Genomic DNA, 20,737 nt, shown 5'->3' on the forward strand with positions numbered 1-20,737 from the left:
AATAATCGACAAGACAATGGTGAACCAAGTGCACACTTATACAAGTACTAATCACTGGGAATAGGGGCCATTTTTTTGATCTCTTTACATATCCCTGTTACACCTAAAGAGTTTGCATAGTCTTTGATGCTATTCCATCTGGAACTGTAATGCTGTTTAGAGGTGTAACCAGACCTCACCTTCTTTATTGATTTAATTTGATTTGAGATATCCTCTCTTCATCCAGTTGACTCTCCGGTAGGAAAAATGTGTTTCTCCTTGCTCCCTCAGAACAATACCTGCTTTATTTCAAAGGTAATGTCATATATATTCCCTACTTCTAACTTACTGGAATACATTTATTAATAATATCTGCTGGGAAAACGGTTGGTTATTACCACACAAATAGCTGCTTATCTGCTTGTTAACAAGTTCTTTCAGAATGATCCATAAGTATTACCCTGTGAATCCTTACCTGAAGAAAAATACATTAACATTAACTGTACTCTTTGTGATGAGCATCCAGAAACTGTTTGGCATTTATTTTGGCATTGTCTACATGAAAGAGATATTTGTAGATTTATAATTGCCAATATTCTTGATGACTTTTGTTTATTATGGGAGAATGTACTGCTCGGTTTCCTTAACTATAACAAGGATAAATAAATAAAAATGTACCTCTTAAATCTGTTATACCACATATCCCAGAGGTGCCTTATTGCTATTATAAACTGGTTACCAACGTATTTAGAGCAGTAAAAATACATGTCTTGTCATACCCGTGGTGTATGGTCTGATATACCATGGCTGTCAGCCAATCAGCCTTCAGGGCTCAAACCACCCAGTTTATAATCTGTAATATGTTGGAACACATATAGCATATATGTTGTCCTTGTTTGTTCGTATACTTCCTGTATAACGCTGTCTCCCATTAGTATTCTACTGTGTTGCTCCTGTCTCTATTTGACTAGTAAAGCGTTATAGCATGTCATTCTGTGTGGACTTATTGTAACCGCCCATATAGTAGCTTTTTAGTTCCCCTTTGGGGAGGATATCTGGACAATTTGTACATTTATTAACTAAGATATGGGTGTTTTAATTCCTGGCAGTACATTACAGAACAGAGCAGCTGAATGAGTTAGTTGAGGTTACAATCACACAGGATATGTCCCAAATGTCATCCTTTTCCCTATATAGTGCACAACTTATGATCAGGGCCCATAGGACTGTAGTCAAAAGTAGTGCACTATATAGAGAATAGGGTGTCATTTGGGACTCATCCGTGAGAGGAAACACTTTGCATTACTCAGAGCTTTCATTCATCCTGAACTCTCAGTTTTGAAATGATCTCTAAAGAGACAAGCAAACAAACAGAATGATTAGTGAACATGTTTTGTAAATGGAGGGTTTTTGCCCACTGCAGAGCCCAGCAGACGAGTGTATAGTTCAGCTCGGAGGATGAATCCCAAATGTCAAAAGGAGTGCCATTTGGGACGCAGGTCCAGAGTAGCCGACTGGTGCCTACTGTAGTTCAAAGTGTTAATAAGGAGGTTTGCTTGTATGTACCATCCTGGTCTGAGGACTTTACTGTGTGTGTGTGTGTGTGTGTGTTCCTTCATGTGTCTGTGTGTAGTACGAGTACAGCAATAAAGGTTGACACCTGTCCCCTCACTGCCAGCCACAACAGACAAGGTCAATTACATTTCAGGAATTAAACTCCCCATGTTCATTCTCACCCACAAGAATTGAAATGGACTTGTTGCTATTGCCCTGCCCTAGTTAGACAGATGGGAAGAGAGACTGGTGTGAGGGCCAAGGTGCCTTAATTCATTCCTCCAGTAGAGAGAGAGAGAGTGTATGTGTGTGTCTGTGTGTGTGTGTGTGTGTGTGTGTGTGTGCATGCGTGCGCGCGTGCGTGCGTGCGTGTGTGTGTGTGTGTGTGTGTGTGTGTGCGTTCGCGCGTGCGTGTGTGTGTGCCTGCCTGCCTGCCTGCCTGTCTGCCTGCGTGCACTATAAAGGGAATAGTTTGCCATTGAGAATGCAGTCAGACAGTGATGCAGGTGCAGTCAGGCTATCTGTCAAGATGCCCACATCAGGACTGGCACAGCGTTGGCACCATGTTGGCATCACCTACACCGCTGTGTCACAGGGAGGGATTAATCAATTGGAAGGGGGCATCCGGGGTTAGAGTCCTCTCCACATGGGAGATCTCTGTAAATAGATATTTGATTAAAAAGAGAGTGTATGTGTGTGTCATTTATGTGTGTGTATGGCCCATACCTTGGACCAGTCCCCAGTCTTCCACTCGTAACATTTGGAGTGGTCCTCACAGGGCTCCTGGTCAGCAGGCTGAGAGAGGGGGTCACAGTTCCCCTGGGGGTTGGTGCACCTCACTGTCCTCCGACGGACCCCACTGCCACAGTCTGAAGAACACTGGGGAGAGGAGGGAGGGAGAAGGGAGAGGGAGACCAGGGGAGGGAGGGAGGGAGGGAAGAAGAGAGTGGAGGGAGAGAAGAAAAGGTGAGGAGAGAGGGAGGGAGATGGAGACGAGGGAGAGAGGGAGGGTGGGGAAGAAGGGAGATGGAGACGAGGGAGAGAGGGAGGGTGAGGAAGAAGGGAGATGGAGACGAGGGAGAGAGGGAGGGAGAGGAAAAAGGGAGATGGAGACGAGGGAGTTGAGGGAGAGGGACAAAGGGAAGGGACATATAAAGGAGAGAAAAGGGAACATGAAAGAGGGAGGAAGAGGTGGAAAATAATGACAGTAGAGAGGGAAGAGAGGGAGGGTGAGGAAGAAGGGAGATGGAGCGAGGGAGAGAGGGAGGGAGAGGAAGAAGGGAGATGGAGACGAGGGAAAGGGAGAGAGGGAAACATTGGAGTTGAGGGAGAGGGACAAAGGGAAGGGACATATAAAGGAGAGAAAAGGGAACATGAAAGAGGGAGGAAGAGGTGGAAAATAATGACAGTAGAGAGGGAAGAGAGGGGATGGAAAAGGATAAGACAAAGAGTGGAAGTGAGAGGAGGAGTGTGAGGTGGAGGAGGAGAGGGAGAGGAAGAGGGGGAGGGAGGTTAGAGTGATGTCAGGAAAAAGAGAGGGAGGAAAATGAGTGAAAATAAATATGAGGATAGAGAGAGTGTGTGAGAGGGAGCGAGAGACAGGGCAGAGTGTTACTCATTATAGAAGCCTCCTGTGGTGGTTCATTAGCTCATCCTCTCCAACCCACTCTACCTCCTCTTCAGTGGAGCGAGGGAAGAGAGAGAGAGGGGGGGATGGGGTTACAGATGTCTATATTATGCAGTACTACTGCAGCGCTGCTCCTACATGATTCTGCATCAAACTTTGAGGAAAGTAAGTGGTTTACTATTTCTCTCTCTCTCTGTGTCTCACTCACACGGGAACTCGCATAAACACGTGGACACACACAGATGTGCGGAAACACTCAAACACGCATCCACGAATAGTCGCATAGACAAGCACACACCCCACCCCCACCACAACAGACCTTGGACCACTCAGAGGCCTCCCAGGCAGTGAGGCAGTGGCGTCCCTCGCAGCCCTGCAGGGCGGGGGGTTTGCCCCCCTGGCAGTACAAGTCCCGTGTGTGGATAAGGGATCCGTTCTGCAGCTGGTACACACAGCCCACCTCACGCAGCTGGAGACCCTTCCCACACGTCACCGAACACTGGCCCCACTCCCCTGTCACCCACCTGGAGAGAGAGATAGATGTAGAGAGGGGGAGAGGAGAGAGAGAGGGAGGGGGAGAAAGACAAAGAGGGAGAGAGAGGGAAAGTAAGAGAGAGAGAGACGATTTGCATTTGTATTTATTAAGGATCCCCATTAGTTCCTGCCAAGGCACCAGCTACTCTCCCTGGGGTTTATTATGGATCCCCATTAGTACTTGCCAAGGCAGCAGCTACTCTTCCTGGGGTTTATTATGGATCCCCATTAGTACTTGCCAAAGGCAGCAGCTACTCTTCCTGGGGTTTATTATGGATCCCCATTAGTACTTGCCAAGGCACCAGCTACTCTTCCTGGGGTTTATTATGGATCCCCATTAGTACTTGCCAAGGCACCAGCTACTCTTCCTGGGGTTTATTATGGATCCCCATTAGTACTTGCCAAGGCAGCAGCTACTCTTCCTGGGGTTTGTTATGGATCCCCATTAGTACTTGCCAAGGCAGCAGCTACTCTTCCTGGGGTTTATTATGGATCCCCATTGGTACTTGCCAAGGCACCAGCTACTCTTCCAGGGGTGTATTATGGATTCCCATTAGTACTTGCCAAGGCACCAGCTACTCTTCCTGGGGTTTATTATGGATCCCCATTAGTACTTTCCAAGGCACCAGCTACTCTTCCTGGGGTTTATTATGGATCCCCATTAGTACTTGCCAAGGCAGCAGCTACTCTTCCTGGGGTTTATTATGGATCCCCATTAGTACTTGCCAAGGCACCAGCTACTCTTCCTGGGGTTTATTATGGATCCCCATTAGTACTTGCCAAGGCACCAGCTACTTTTCCTGGGGTTTTTTATGGATCCCCATTAGTACTTGCCAAGGCAGCAGCTACTCTTCCTGGGGTTTATTATGGATCCCCATTAGTACTTGCCAAGGCACCAGCTACTCTTCCTGGGGTTTATTATGGATCCCCATTAGTACTTGCCAAGGCAGCAGCTACTCTTCCTGGGGTTTATCATGGATCTCCATTAGTACTTGCCAAGGCAGCAGCTACTCTTCCTGGGGTTTATTATGGATCCCCATTAGTACTTGCCAAGGCAGCAGCTACTCTTCCTGGGGTTTATTATGGATCCCCATTAGTACTTGCCAAGGCACCAGCTACTCTTCCTGGGGTTTATTATGGATCCCCATTAGTACTTGCCAAGGCACCAGCTACTCTTCCTGGGGTTTATTATGGATCCCCATTAGTACTTGCCAAGGCACCAGCTACTCTTCCTGGGGTTTATTATGGATCCCCATTAGTACTTGCCAAGGCACCAGCTACTCTTCCTGGGGTTTATTATGGATCCCCATTAGTACTTGCCAAGGCAGCAGCTACTCTTCCTGGGGTTTATTATGGATCCCCATTAGTACTTGCCAAGGCAGCAGCTACTCTTCCTGGGGTTTATTATGGATCCCCATTAGTACTTGCCAAGGCACCAGCTACTCTTCCTGGGGTTTATTATGGATCCCCATTAGTACTTGCCAAGGCACCAGCTACTCTTCCTGGGGTTTATTATGGATCCCCATTAGTACTTGCCAAGGCACCAGCTACTCTTCCTGGGGTTTATTATGGATCCCCATTAGTACTTGCCAAGGCACCAGCTACTCTTCCTGGGGTTTATTATGGATCCCCATTAGTACTTGCCAAGGCACCAGCTACTCTTCCTGGGGTTTATTATGGATCCCCATTAGTACTTGCCAAGGCACCAGCTACTCTTCCTGGGGTTTATTATGGATCCCTATTAGTACTTGCCAAGGCAGCAGCTACTCTTCCTGGGGTTTATTATGGATCCCCGTTAGTACTTGCCAAGGCAGCAGCTACTCTTCCTGGGGTTTATTATGGATCCCCATTAGTACTTGCCAAGGCACCAGCTACTCTTCCTGGGGTTTATTATGGATCCCCATTAGTACTTGCCAAGGCACCTACTAGAGTTTGCTTTCTTTTTTTTATATGTTCTACATTATAGAATAATAGTGAAGACATCAAAACTATGAAATATGGAATCATGTACAGTAGTAACCAAAAAAAGAGTTAAACAAATCTAAATGTATTTTATATTTGAGTTTCTTCAAATAGCCATACTTTGCCTTGATGACAGCTTTGCACACTCTTGGCATTCCCTCAACCAGCTTCATGAGGTAGTCACCTGGAATGCATTTCAATTAACAGGTGTGCCTTCTTAAAAGTTAATTTGTGGAATTTATTTTCTTCTTAATGCGTTTGAGCCAATCAGTTGTGTTGTGACAAGGGAGATGTGGTATACAGAATATAGCCTTATTTGGTAAAAAACCAAGTCCATATTATGTCAAGAACAACTCCAATAAGCAAAGAGAAATGACAGTCCATCATTACTTTAGAAGATGGTCAGTCCAGGTGAAGTTGGTTGAGAGAATGCCAAGAGTGTGCAAAGTTGTCATCAAAGCAAAGGCTACCTGAAATATATTTGAATTTGTTTAACACTTTTTTGGTTACTACATGATTCCATGTGTTATTTCATAGTTTTGATGTCTTCACTATTATTCTACAATGTAGAAAATAGTAAAAAAATAAAGAAAAAACCTTGAATGAGTAGTTCTAAAACTTTTGACCGGTAGTGTATCTACAGTACAAAATCCATGTGTATGTGTGTGTAGAGTGTGTGTGTTATCATGTGTATGTTTTTTAATATGTTTCTAAATATTTGCTTTGGTAATGTGATAACCCGTTCCATGCCATTAAAGTATTTTCTGATTAAATTGATTAGAGTAAAATGATCAACAGGTTAATGTTGGCAGATATGTAGAAATGAAAGTGTAGAAATAAGCACCATCTCTTTTAATCAATCAGAAACATTTAATGGCCCAGTGCAGCCGAGAACGTCATTTCACTATGTTTTTATGTTTTATTTCATTTAAAATGTTACCCCCTTTTCTCCCCAATTTCGTGGTATCCAGTTGTTATCTTGTCTCATCGCTCAACTCCCGTACACCAGGCAGTGAATTAGTTAATAAGAAGGAAAAGAGTTCCAAACCTCTCTTCCGATAACAGCTAGTTCTCAGTTTCCCACTCCCCACTCAGTCCTACAGTCCTACAAAATTCTTGCTTGAGTAATTGCTCTGTGCTAATAAGCCATTTTTGCAATTTTAATTGAAAACAATCACATTAAGGTACTTAATTGTCACCCAAATGATTGATGTTGAGATAAAAACAGCTGCATTGGACCTTTAAGTGTTCTCTGTGTTAAACAAGAGTGGTTCACTATGCAACACAAAACAAAGACAGAAACTGAGAAATTGGACCTTTAAGTGTTCTCTGTGTTAAACAAGAGTGGTTCACTATGCAACACAAAACAAAGACAGAAACTGAGAAATTGGACCTTTAAGTGTTCTCTGTGTTAAACAAGAGTGGTTCACTATGCAACACAAAACAAAGACAGAAACTGAGAAATTGAAATACGCTTAAATTCTCATTCAAAACAATAAACAGTACCAACACACTATCCTCCCAGTATTAAAAAGCACCAAGCGTCTTTTGTACGCTACGATGTCGCCAATGAAGTAATGTTGACTAATCGACTGGGTCGTGATCAGTAGGGCACATCGTAGCAAAACGTTTTCAAACAGAAAAGGAAAAATAACCTTCCTTATTGGACCAAGTCCAGGTAGTCCCTCCCCAGTTTCAGAGCATCTTCTTCCAATTGGTGCCTGATGAACATTACCCTGTAGATGTGACAGAGTTTGGGGTTTGGGGTTTACAGCACCAGGCCTGGTGAAATTAGGTCATAAAGAGTTACAGCCAAGCACCTGGGGCCTCTGGAAAACTGGGCCTCTATTTTCCAGGTGATGTAGTAATAAACTAGATGGAGAGGTCCCAGTCTGTCTGTCCATCTGTCTGTCTCTCTGTCTGTCCGCCTGTCTCTCTGTCTGTCTTTCTGTGTATGTGTGTGAATGTGTGCGTGTGTGTTCTGCTTCCATGTCCATGTCTTTTATCCCTCCTCCTCTTCCTGTCTTTACAGCAACGTCCTAATACAGTCCACTTCCATTCAATATTTGGTTGTACCTAACAAGTCCTGCCTATATGGTAGAGATGCAGCTGACTGATCCACTGAATGGATGCAAAGGGGAAAGAGGCTAAGAGACGGCAAAATATATCCACATCAATGTATGTCTTAGAAACGTATAACTGGGCTGGGTCCAAATACAGGGATTCTTTGTCTACGTCCCAAACGGCACCCTACTCCCGATACAGTATAGTGCACTACTTTTGACCGGGCCTGGGTCACATGTAGTACACTATAGGGAATAGGGGGCCATTTGGGGCAGGTACTTTTTCTGTTGCCCAAAAATATATACAATGTCTATGGGGGCTGTCGTATAAAGTCAGCACCGTATTGACAGAATACACTCAAGAATAATTAGAAAGGAATATTTTTCAATGAAAATAAAGTTAAATGAACAGAAATACGGAACCCCGTGCTCAACTTACCAGCTAGAAAATAGAATTCTAGAATCTTTAGAATCTAGACTCTAGAGGCTAAAATCTAGACATAGTGAAACAACAGTTCAGTGAGTGTAACATAAGGGGATTTGTAGCCTCACTCCTCAGCCTGAAATGTGCCCACTCACATTGACTAATAGCCAGCTTTTTGGTGGCACAACTGACTAAAAACATTTCAGGAGGGCAGTCCCATGAATCTGTGAAGCAGAGGTCCCAGTTGCTTGTCTCGGTGTGAGCTAAAGAGGGAGGAATGGCTCTCCTGGGGGACTCCAGTCGTTCCATGTATTTGAACCATTCCTGAGCTAGCACACCTGATTCAACTTGTCAACTACTTATCAAGCCCATGTTTCGGTGAATCAGGTGAGCTAGTTCAAAGCGACAACAGAAGTCTCTACCCTGAAGTTTGAGTGATATACAAGTACATTAGTGGGAGTCAGTGTGAGGCCGGTTCAATAGGCCAGACGGCACTCTGCCTTTTATGTGGATAAGGTAATAAGGCACTTTTAACCACGTACATCTCGCACCCTATTCCCTATATAGTGCACTAATTTGACCAGTGCCCTATAGAAGTAGTGCACTATATAGGGAATTTGAGATACAGCCCCGTATCTTTGAACAGAGAGATCAGTGGTCTGGGTTAAATGCATCAGCAGTACAGCTCAGAAACATTCCTTGCTGCAAGTTCCTCTAATGTAAAACTCTGCCTGAGTAGGACATGAAACAATCCCACTGTGCACGCTGACAGGCACTCCACTGCACAGTATTCTGGATCCTCCTTCTACAGCCAATTCAACTCAATTGAGCTGGTTTTTATAATCACTCAGAAACAGGATGATGCAATCTTTTCATCATCCTGTTTCTCATTCAACTATTCCTGATTAAGTGTGTGTGTGTAATTGCTTGTGTGTGTGTGTGTGTGTGTGTGTGTGTGTGTGTGTGTGTGTGTGTGTGTGTGTGTGTGTGTGTGTGTGTGTGTGTGTGTGTGTGTGTGTGTGTGTGTGTGTGTGTGTGTGTGTGTCTCTCACCTGTACTGGCAGGGGTGTGAGTTGCAGCGTCGTACTTGGGGTAACGGCCTGTTCTCTGGTTGGCAGAGGCTGTCATTCACCAGAGTCATGCTTTTATTGACCAGCCTCATACAGGACACCACTGTCCTCCTCTCACCTGGAAACACACACACAGTTATAATCTGAGGTATACAAACACAAACAAATTACAGCGAAGGAGAGAGTGACAAAAGAGAGAGTGACAAAAGAGAGAGAGAGAGAGAGAGAGTGTGAGTGAGTGAGAGAGAGGGAGAGAGAGAGAGTGTGAGTGAGTGAGTGTGTGTGTGAGAGTGAGACGCTGTCTCAAAAAAACTTCAAACTGTTTCACACACACAAAACACATGGAGTTCAAGCCTCTGTCTCAACCGGCATAACCCTCCAGTGAACTACATCATAGCCTGGTCTAATGCGAAGGTAATTACACAATAAAACTCAGTTAATTAACACTAAATCAGAACACTGAAGTCCTATATTTGGAGCTGTGCTGGCCCCTATCCAAACCACCACTTGCTGGTTAAGGCCCCGACTACTGTGTGCGTGTGCGTGTGCGTGCGTGTGTGTGTGTGTGTGTGTGTGTGTGTGTGTGTGTGTGTGTGTGTGTGTGTGTGTGTGTGTGTGCAGGGCCCGAGATCTGGGCTTTGTTCCAACTTTATGAAAATCAATCCTTTCTCCCTCCCTCTGGCCAGAAGTTGTGCACTATATAAGGACTAGTGTGTTTGTGTTATATTGTGTTAAGTGTACTACAGTATATAAGGACTAGTGTGTTTGTGTTATATTGTGTTAAGTGTACTACAGTATATAAGGACTAGTGTGTTTGTGTTAAGTGTACTACAGTATAAAAGGACCAGTGTGTTTGTGTAAAGTGTACTACAGTATATAAGGACTAGTGTGTTTGTGTTATACTGTGTTGAGTGTACTACAGTATATAAGGACTAGTGTGTTTGTGTTATACTGTGTTGAGTGTACTACAGTATATAAGGACTAGTGTGTTTGTGTTATACTGTGTTGAGTGTACTACAGTATATAAGGACCAGTGTGTTTGTGTTATATTGTGTTATGTGCTCATGGGTTTCTACTATATGGCTCAGAAATGACTAAATCTAGATTCCCACTGCAATATTTATGTCACAGGTTTCATATTCCTACATCGTCCCAAAATCCTGTGATGGGAAATGTTTTATGAACACTGTGTACAGGCTCCCTTACGATAATGCCAACCCCCATCCCATCCCTTAGTTGTCACGGCCTGACCTTAGAGAGCCTTTATTCTCTAATTTGGTTAGGTGACTAGGGTGGGCACTCTAGTTTTTGTACTTCTATGTTGGCCTGTTATGCTTCCCAATCAGAGGCAGCTGTCTATCGTTGTCTCTGATTGGGGATCATATTTAGGCAGCCTTTTCCCACTGGGTTTTTGTGGTATCTTGTTTTTGTGTTGATGCCTGTGAGCTCTACAGAACGTCACGTATCATTTATTCTTTTTTGTTTAGTTGTTCGGTTCTCCTTAAAATAAAAAGATGTCGAACCGATTCCACGCTGCGCTTTGGTCTGAGTATGATCACAACAACGATTAGTGTTCTTCTCAGAGCGACAGTGTCGGCAGAATTCATTTGGAGGGAAAACTAGTCATATTTACTCTAAAAACCGAAAGATACTGGAAGAGTAATAATTAATTCTGGTTACCAAGGAAACAGAGATTTGTTCCACACACACAGTGAGGCGCGGACTCTCCTATGAGGACTTTGGGTTTTCCTCATTTTTTGAATCGCTCCAAAAGTGGGCAACAAAATGTCAAGTAGAACTCTATGCTAAATGGGTTTACGCACATAATATTTGTCAGGGGTACAGGGTCCACAGTGGCTCAGTTGGTAGTGCATGGTGTTTGCAGGGGTATAGTATCCCCAGTGGCTCAGTTTGTAGTACATGGCGTTTGCAGGAGTACAGGGTCCCCAGTGGCTCAGTTGGTAGTACATGGTGTTTGCAGGAGTATAGGGTCCCCAGTGGCTCAGTTGGTAGTGCATGGTGTTTGCAGGAGTATAGGGTCCCCAGTGGCTCAGTTGGTAGTGCATGGTGTTTGCAGGAGTATAGTGTCCCCAGTGGCTCAGTTGGTAGTACATGATGTTTGCAGGAGTATAGGGTCCCCAGTGGCTCAGTTGGTAGTGCATGGTGTTTGCAGGAGTATAGTGTCCCCAGTGGCTCAGTTGGTAGTGCATGGTGTTTGCAGGAGTATAGGGTCCTCAGTGGCTCAGTTGGTAGTGCATGGTGTTTACAGGAGTATAGGTTCCCCAGTGGCTCAGTTGGTAGTGCATGGTGTTTGCAGGAGTATAGTGTCCCCAGTGGCTCAGTTGGTAGTGCATGGTGTTTGAAGGAGTACAGGGTCCCCAGTGGCTCAGTTGGTAGTGCATGGTGTTTGCAGGAGTACAGGGTCCTCAGTGGCTCAGTTGGCAGTGCATGGCGTTTGCAACGTCAGTGTTGGGGGTTTGACTCCCACGTGGGACCAGTACAAAAATGTCTGCCCTCACTACTGTAAGTTGCTCTGGATAAGAGTGTCTGCTAAATGGCTGAAATGTAAATGAAATGTAGGCAACTAGATTCAGCCACAGGATGATTTTTGTCTAAGCGGTTTGTCGGGGCGGGCGTAACATAATCCTAGTCATTTGTACACTGCAAATTGATCCCAACTAAGCTCAGAAAGAGTTTGTATTTAAAAAAGAATATTAATTTCCATACCTTGATTACATTGAGACACCATCACATACTGTATGTCTCTTTTGTTTGTGGGAATACTTGGGAAAAAACACTTGCAGGCCTGTTGCTGACCCCTGATATATGCCATTTCGCAGGCGCTTTTATCCAAAGTGACCTACAGTACACAACCCCACAGATTGTATTTTCAACTAGCGACTTTCAGGAAATAACACTGATCAAATTTGGTAAAACTCTTTAAGTCATCAGACAGCTGGCTGCCTACAACAAACTAACCACCAGTTGGCTACAACAAACTCACCACTAGCTGGCTACAACAAACTCACCACTAGCTGGCTACAATAAACTAACCGCAAGCTCTCTACAACAAACTAATCGCTAGCTGGCTACAAAAACGAACCGCTAGTTGGCTTTAAAAACAAACTGCTAGCTGGCTACAACAAACTAACCGCTAGCTGGCTACAACAAACTAACTGCTAGCTGGCTACAACAAACTAACCCCTAGCTGGCTACAACAAACTAACTGCTAGCTGGCTACAACAAACTAACCGCTAGCTGGCTACAACAAACTAACCGCTAGCTGGATACAACAAACTAACCGCTAGCTTGCTACAACAAACTAACCGCTAGCTGGCTACAACAAACTAACTACTAGCTGGCTACAACAAACTAACCGCTAGCTGGCTACAACAAACTAACCGCGAGCTGGCTACAACAAACTAACCGCCAGCTGGCTACAATAAGCTAACCACTAGCTGGATACAATAAGCTAACCACTAGCTGGATACAATAAGCTTCACCCTTGACATTGTTAAAGCACTCCAAACGAGTGAACGGACAAATAAACGAAAGTGGTCACCTAAACCTGCACACACCCTCTCACCAGCCAAGGTTGGGAACACCTATCACAGCTAAATGACATATGTTATCGATGATTCAGACTGAACAACGCATTATAGCTAATCAGTCACTGGATAGCGATAAAACCGCTGATGTCATGGTGCTGTTTTCACTCTAATTATTACCAGACTTGCTTCGAGAGTTACTTCAGTTCATAATTGGATGGATTTACCATAGTTCATAACTAAATAGTTTTACAAAGTAATCAACTTTTAAAAAATCATGTCATTGATGTCATAGTGTTGAGATGAGTGCAAAAGCAAATTGAAGTACAACCTACTGATAATTGTAATATATTTTTGCAGCCTTGTTTTCCACTGGTTGAGATACAACATCAGTTGAATGTATAGTAAAGGGTAATCTACTCTTAAGGGTTAAAACAACATTAACTAGCCACCTATCCATCCACTTCACATCTACTGCTAGATGATGATAAAATACTGTTGCTCTGAGTTAATAAAAATAACAGTTTTTCCTCAAAGTTTATTTTTAATATCACCAGAATCAGCTCTAGATATTTGCAGTCTCAGCAATGAACTGAGAATTGAATAGGCAAAACTAGTGCAGTGTGCTGTCCACCTGCATGAGAGTGCACGTGTACATGCACGTGTTTAACTTTGTTTGCGTGTATGTTCGTGGTAACCCAGTTGAGAGTCCCACAGTGGGAGCCAGCTCTATCTGTCTGGTGTGCTCTAGTTCAGAGGTTAGAAGTTCACCAACACTGGGCCTATTTGTCTCCCCCAAGCCCCAAAGGCCTGTCCAACTAACCATCTGCCATAGCCTCTAACACGTCTCCAAGACCCAACCTACTACCTCAGTCCCAACGGTCTGTCCAACTAACCCTCTGACATAGCCTCTAACACGTCTCCAAGACCCAACCCACTACCTCAGTCCCAACGGTCTGTCCAACTAACCCTCTGACATAGCCTCTAACACGTCTCCAAGACCCAACCTACTACCTCAGTCCCAACGGTCTGTCCAACTAACCCTCTGACATAGCCTCTAACACGTCTCCAAGACCCAACCCACTACCTCAGTCCCAACAGTCTGTCCAACTAACCCTCTGACATAGCCTCTAACACGTCTCCAAGATCCAACCCACTACCTCAGTCCCAACGGTCTGTCCAACTAACCCTCTGACATAGCCTCTAACACGTCTCCAAGATCCAACCCACTACCTCAGTCCTAAAGGTCTGTCCAACTAACCCTCTGACATAGCCTCTAACACGTCTCCAAGATCCAACCCACTACCTCAGTCCCAACAATCTATCCAACTAACCCTCCGACACCGTCTCTAAGCCCAGCCTCCAAGCCCCATCCCACTACCTCAGTCCCAACAATCAATCCAACTAACCCTCCGACACAGCCTCTAAGCCCCATCCCACTACCTCAGTCCCAACAATCAATCCAACTAACCCTCCGACACAGCCTCTAAGCCCAGCCTTCAAGCCCCAACCCTCTCTACCTCAGTCCCAGCCGAATGGCTCCAGCCTCACCAACCAGGTGTAACCCACTAACCCAACCTCACTAGCCTCAACAGTATATATGTGTGTTTGCTCATGTGAATGTGTGAGAGCAACAGCCCATGTGTCCTCTCCCCATCCCTCATTGCCCCAGGCAGCCATCCAGCCAAGCTGTGTTTGATGTTTGTTGTGGAACCCGGATCCTGGCGAATCCTCTGCGCTGGGCAACCAGCCCCAGATTAGTGCATCAGCATGGAGAACAGACAAGTCAAGATTAGAGGCCCACAGTCAAGATTAGAGGCCCATATCTAACTTGTAACCGAAATGGATAGAAGCAGCAGTGGTGGATGGGAACTGAAGGGGGGTGGGGGAACTGAAGGGGGGTGGGGGGTACTGAAGGGGGTGGGGGGTTGCTGAAGGGGGCGGGGGGAACTGAAGGGGGTAACTGAAGGTGGGTGTGGGGAACTGAAGGGTGGTGGGGGGGACCTGAAAGGGTGGAGGGTAACTGAAGGGGGGTGGGGGAACTGAAGGGGGTATGGGGGAACTGGGGGGGGGGGGGGGAACTGGAGGGGGGGTGGGTTGGGGGGTGGGGGAGGAGGGGGAACTGGGGGGACTGAAGGGGAGGGGTGTACTGAAGGGGGGTGGGGGGGAACTGGAGGGGTGGCTGAAAGTTTGCATGAATCCAAGGTCAACAGCTATCAGAAACCCTGCAAAGACTCTCCTTGGGATGTGTGTGCGTCATACCTCCTCCACACTGTACGTTGCAGTCTTGCCAGGAGCTGTGTGTCCAAAGGTAGAGGTGCTCTGGTGCTCTCTGCTCCTCACTGACATCATCACGTTCAGTTACGTTCAGAGACACTGTGTACTCATAGTGTATCCCATAGGTCTGGTCATGGAACAACAGCACCTAGGGGAGAGGGAGTTATGTTTAGAAACACTGGCTTGTTATGTTCAGACACAATGTCCTGATAGTGTATAGAGATGGGTTGAGAGACTGGGTCATGTTCAGAGACACAGAGTGAGTGAGTGAGGAGAGAGACATAATATATAGAGCCCCCCCCCCCTTCTAAATCCATAGCACCAAACCTTAGCACAACCACATTATCAGTACAATGCACAATCCAGATCCACATTACAGATGTACATTTAACCTGCCCTCTCTAGCAGAACATACAGCCTCCCCCAAGCATCCTGAAATACTTTGTAAAGGAAAGAGAGAGAGGTCCACCTCTACAAGGCAGCAATCCCAACTTTTGCCAGGACCCTGAAGGATGTCACCCTCAACCGCAGCCCCAGAACCTCAAACAGGAGCACAGAGCAACGGACACCCCGCCCAGACCAGTGAGACACCCTCCCAGACCTGCAAGACCCCCTCCCAAAGGACCTGCACTGAGAGAACCCACGCCAAGAGGACCTACACCTAGACCACAGCATCACCAGCCACAATCCAACCAGCTGAGACCCCGCCAAACAAAGCCTGGCCACACCCACAGTATATAGGCCCCCCCCAGATCAGACCTATGCAGCCCCCCCCCCCCCCCCCCCACAGCAAAGACCTCAACATGACAGCCACACATATGCCCAGGCCTTGAGCAGAGCAACAGGCCCAAACCCCATGAATACACCCGCCCAAGCCCCATCTTACGAACTAAGAGGTATGTATCAGATGCTCAACATGCTCTGCTCACACCTACTGTAATGGTCCGGGCCTAAACCCCTTGAAAACAACACTAGACACAATGGAACACAAAGCTTTTACTATCTCATCCTGGAATATACAAGGTCTAAGGTTATCTGCTCTTGGCCTAATGCGCAGGAACTTAGACTTCATCAAAGACATTGGAAATACAGTCATTGTCATCCTACAAGAAACATGGTATAGAGGAGACATACCCACTGGTTGCCCTCCAGTTTACAGAGAGCTGGTAGTCCCATCCACCAAACTACCAGGTGTGAAACAGGGAAGAGACTCAGGAGGTATGCTAATTCGATATAGAGCAGACCTAACCAACTATTAAATTAGTCAAAACAGTAATAGAATAGAATAGAATCCCCATACTTTAACAATGACAGCTTCTCCATCCTAGAGGGGGAGATCAACTACTTCCAGGCCCAGGGACATGTACTAGTCTGTGGCGACCTAAATGCCAGAACTGGACAAGAACCTGACACCCTCAGCACATAGGGGGACAAACACCCACCTGGAGCTGATAGTATTTCCTCCCAAATATGCCCCCCTAGACACAACTATGACAAAACAACCAACAAAACCGGTCACAACTCCTGCAGCTCTGTAACACACTGGGTCTGTAATATAGTCATTGGCAACAAGGAGACTCCTATGGTAGGTTCACCTACAGCTCATCCCTTGGCAGTAGTACTGTAGATTACTTTATCACTGACCTCAACCCAGAGTCTCTCAAAGCGTTCAGTCAGCCCACTAACATCCCTATCACATCACAGCAAAATAACAGTCTACTTGAACAGAGCAATAATCAATCACGAGGCATCAAAGCCAAAGGAAGATTGAAGGAAAGTAGTGTTGAAACCTACCAAAAAACAATTAGGCAACAACAAATTCAATCCCTTTTAGACAACTTCCTGGATAAAACATTTCACTGTAATAATGAAGGTGTAAACATGGCAGTAGAAAGCCTAAACAGTATATTTGACATTTCAGCTTCCCTATCAAATCTCAAAATTTCAAGCAGACAACCTAAGAAAATGAACAACAATAACAAATGGTTTGGTGAAGAATGCAAAACCCTAAGATAGAAATTGAGAAACCTATCTAACCAAAATAGAAACCAAGAAAACCTGAGTCTATGCCTTCACTATGGTGAATCACTAAAACAATACAGAAATACACTACAGAAGAAGGAAAAGCACATCAGAAATCAGCTCAATGTAATTGAAGAATCCATAGACCAACCACTTCTGGGGAAATTGGAACACACTAACTAAACAAACAACAACACAAAGAGTTATCTATCCAAAATGGAGATGTATGGATAAACCACTTCTCTAATCCTGTTGGCTCTATAACAAAGAGCAAACACATATACATGATCAAATACAAATCTTAGAATCAACTATTAAAGACTACCAGAACCCATTGGATTCTCCAATTACATTGAATGAACTACAGGACAATATGCAGACAATATACAGACCACACATTTCAATTGGCTATACTTAAATTCTTTAACATCATCCTCAGCTCTGGCATCTTCCCTAATATTTGGAATAACTACCGTGGGATATGCATCAACAGCAACCTTGGGGAAATCCTCTGCATTATAATTAACAGCAGACTTGTACATTTCATCAGTGAAAACAACGTACTGAGCAAATATCAAATTGGCTTTATACCAAATTACCCTACGACAGACCACGTATTCACCCTGCACACCCCCAATTGACAAACAAACAAAAAACAAAACAAAGGCAAAGTCTTGTCATGCTTTGTTGATTTCAAAAAAGCTTTTGACTCAATTTGGCATGAGGGTCTGCTATAAATTGATGGAAAGCGGTGTTGGGGGAAAACATCAGACATTATAAAATCCATGCACAAAAACAAAAGTGTGCAGTTAAAATTGGCAAAAAAATGTAACATTTCTTCCCACAGGGCCATGGGGCGAGACAGGGAAGTAGCTTGAGCCCCACCCTCTTCAACATATATATTAATGAATTGGCGAGGACACTAGAACAGTCTGCACAACCCGGCCTCACCCTACTAGAATCTGAAGTCAAATGTTTACTGTTTGCTGATGGTCTGGTGCTTCTGTCCCCAACCAAAAAGGGCCTACAGCAGCACCTAGATCTTATGCACAGTTTCTGTCAGAACTGGGCACTGACAGTAAATCTCAGTACGACAAAATTAACGGCGTTCCAAAAAAGGTCCATTTGTTAGGACCACAAATACAAATTCCATCTAGACACCTTTGCCCTACAGCACCCAAAAAACTATACATACCTCGGCCTAAACATCAGCACCACAGGTAACTTCCACAAAGCTGTGAACAATCTGAGACAAGGCAAGAAGGGCATTCTATACCATCAAAAGGAACATAACATTTCACAGGCGATCTGGCAAAAAATATTTGAATCAGTTATAGAACCCATTTCCCTGTCAGTCTATCTAGAAGATAGCGAAGGAGTCAGACGCAGGACACAGGTAAGAGTAACAAACACTGTATTTACTCAATCCAAGAACGGAACAAAAATCCAGTTACAAAACAAGGACAAAACAGGACTCGAACTCCAACACACGAAAGACAATCATGCACAAAACAGAAAGGGAAACTAGAGGGTTAAATAAGGAACATAATTATGAGATGGGAACCAGGTGTGTAAACAGACAAAACAAAAGGAAAAATGAAACATGGATCGGTAGCAGCTAGAAAGCCGGTGACGTCGACCGCCGAATGCTGCCCGAACAAGGAGAGGGAACAACTTCGGGGGAAGTCCTGACATTCCCTTTATGGTTGTGAGGTCTGGGGTCCGCTCATCAACCAAGAATTCACAAAATGGGACAAACACCAAATTGAGCCTCTGCATGCAGAATTCTGCAAAAACATCCTCTGTGTTCGTAAAACACCAAATAATGCATACAGAGAAAAATGTGGCTAATTATCAAAATCAAGAAAAGAGACAATAAATTCTACAACCACTTACAAGGAAGTGATTCCCAAACCTTCCAAAACAAAGCTACAGAGAGATTAGCCTAGAGATGAGTCCCCAAAGCAAGCTGGTCTTAGGGCTCTATTCATAAACAGACCCCACAGAGCCCCAGGACAGCAACAGAAACACAATTAGATCCAACCAAATCATTAGAAAATCAAGAGATAATTACTTGACACATTGGAAATAATTAACAAAAAACTGGAATGATATTTTGGCCCTCAACAGAGAATACACAGTGGCAGATTACATGACCACCGTGGCTGACCAAAAATGAAGGAAAGCTTTGACTATGTACAGACTCAGTGAGCATGGCCTAGCAGAGGATGTCATAGGCAGACCTGGCTCTCAAGAGAAGACAGGCTATGTGCACACTGCCCACAAAAATGAGGTGGAAACTGAGCTGCACTTCCTAACCTCCTGCCAAATGTATGACCACATTTCCCTCAGATGACAGAGACCCACAAAGAATTCCAAAACAAATCAATTTTGATAAACTCCCATATCTACCGGGTGAAATCCCACAGTGTGCCATCACAGCAGCAAGATTTGTTGCCACAAGAAAAGGGCAACCAGTGAAGAACAAACACCATTGTAAATACAATCCATTTATGTTTATTTATCTTCCCTTTTGTACTTTATCTATTTGTACATCATTATAACAGTGTACATAGCCATACTATGATGTTTGAAATGTGTCTATTCCTTTAAAACTTGTGAGTAGAAAGTTTATTGTTCATTTTTGATTGACTATTTCACTATTGTTTATTATCTATTTCACTTGCTTTGGCCAGTTCCCATGCCAGTTCATTCATTCTCTATAATCCCTGCCAGTGATGTAAAGATGTATGATCCAGTGGAGGTGGCTGAGGGGAGGTCGGCTCATAATAATGGCTGGGATAATGGAATGTCATCAAAACATGTGTTTGGTGTATTTGATACCATTCCGCTCCAGCAAATACCACGAGCCGACAGATTTACCTCTCGTTCCAGTGCTTTTCTGAAAACAAAGGAATTCTCCGGTTGGAACATTATTGATGTTTTATGTTAAAAACATCCTAAAGATTGATTCCATACATAGTTTGACATGTTTCTAAAGGACTGTAATGGAACTTTTAAAGTTTTTGTCTGGACGAAGTGCCTGTGCCTCATGAAGATGGATTACTTGGCTGAACACACTAACAACAAGTGGCTATTTGGACATAAATGATGGACTTTTTGGAGCTTTATGGAACAAATCAGTCATTTATTATCGAACTGGGATTCCTGGGAGTGCCTTCTGATGAAGATCATCAAAGGTAAGTGAATATTTATGGTGTTATTTCTAACTTTGTTGACTCCAAAATGGCGGATATTCCTCTGGCTTTGGGTTCTGAGCGTCGTTCTCAGATTATGCTTTTTCCGTAAAGTTTTTTTTAAATCTGACACAGCGGTTGCATTAAGGAGAAGACTATCTTTAATTCTGTGAATAACATCTTTTATCAATGTTTATTATGAGTATTTCTGCAAAATCAACATGTTTTTAAATTTATTTTTAAATTATTATTATTATTTTAAATTTTACCCCCTTTTCCTTTTCTCCCCAATTTCAATTGTCTCATCGCTAAAACTCCCGTACGGGCTCGGGAGAAACACAACCCAACCAAGCCGAACTGCTTCTTTAACACAGCGCACATCCAACCTGGAAGCCAGCCGCACCAATGTGTCGGAGGAAACACCATGCACCTGGTGACCTGGTTAGCGTGCACTGTGCTGGTGTGCGAGGAGACAAGGAT

The 20,737-nt window shown here is 44.4% G+C and overlaps 1 protein-coding gene across 4 annotated transcripts in view; it reads right to left on the reverse strand.

Annotated features, from left to right (window-relative positions):
• Positions 1–20,737, reverse strand: part of LOC110506903 (A disintegrin and metalloproteinase with thrombospondin motifs 17) — a 188,897-nt gene that overhangs the window by 13,408 nt on the left and 154,752 nt on the right. For all 4 annotated transcript variants that reach the window (XM_090222882.1, XM_090222880.1, XM_090222881.1 and 1 more), the window contains 4 exons: positions 15,024–15,186; positions 9,196–9,331; positions 3,480–3,684; positions 2,260–2,412 (listed from right to left, as the gene is read on the reverse strand). In XM_090222882.1, coding sequence (XP_090079008.1) covers positions 2,260–2,412; positions 3,480–3,684; positions 9,196–9,331; positions 15,024–15,186 — 657 coding nt within the window. The remainder of the gene's footprint in view (positions 1–2,259; positions 2,413–3,479; positions 3,685–9,195; positions 9,332–15,023; positions 15,187–20,737) is intronic.

Source organism: Oncorhynchus mykiss, chromosome 26, assembly GCF_057628025.1.
Source record: "Oncorhynchus mykiss isolate SJ-2025 chromosome 26, ASM5762802v1, whole genome shotgun sequence".
In the NCBI taxonomy this organism is placed as follows: Eukaryota; Metazoa; Chordata; class Actinopteri; order Salmoniformes; family Salmonidae; genus Oncorhynchus; species Oncorhynchus mykiss.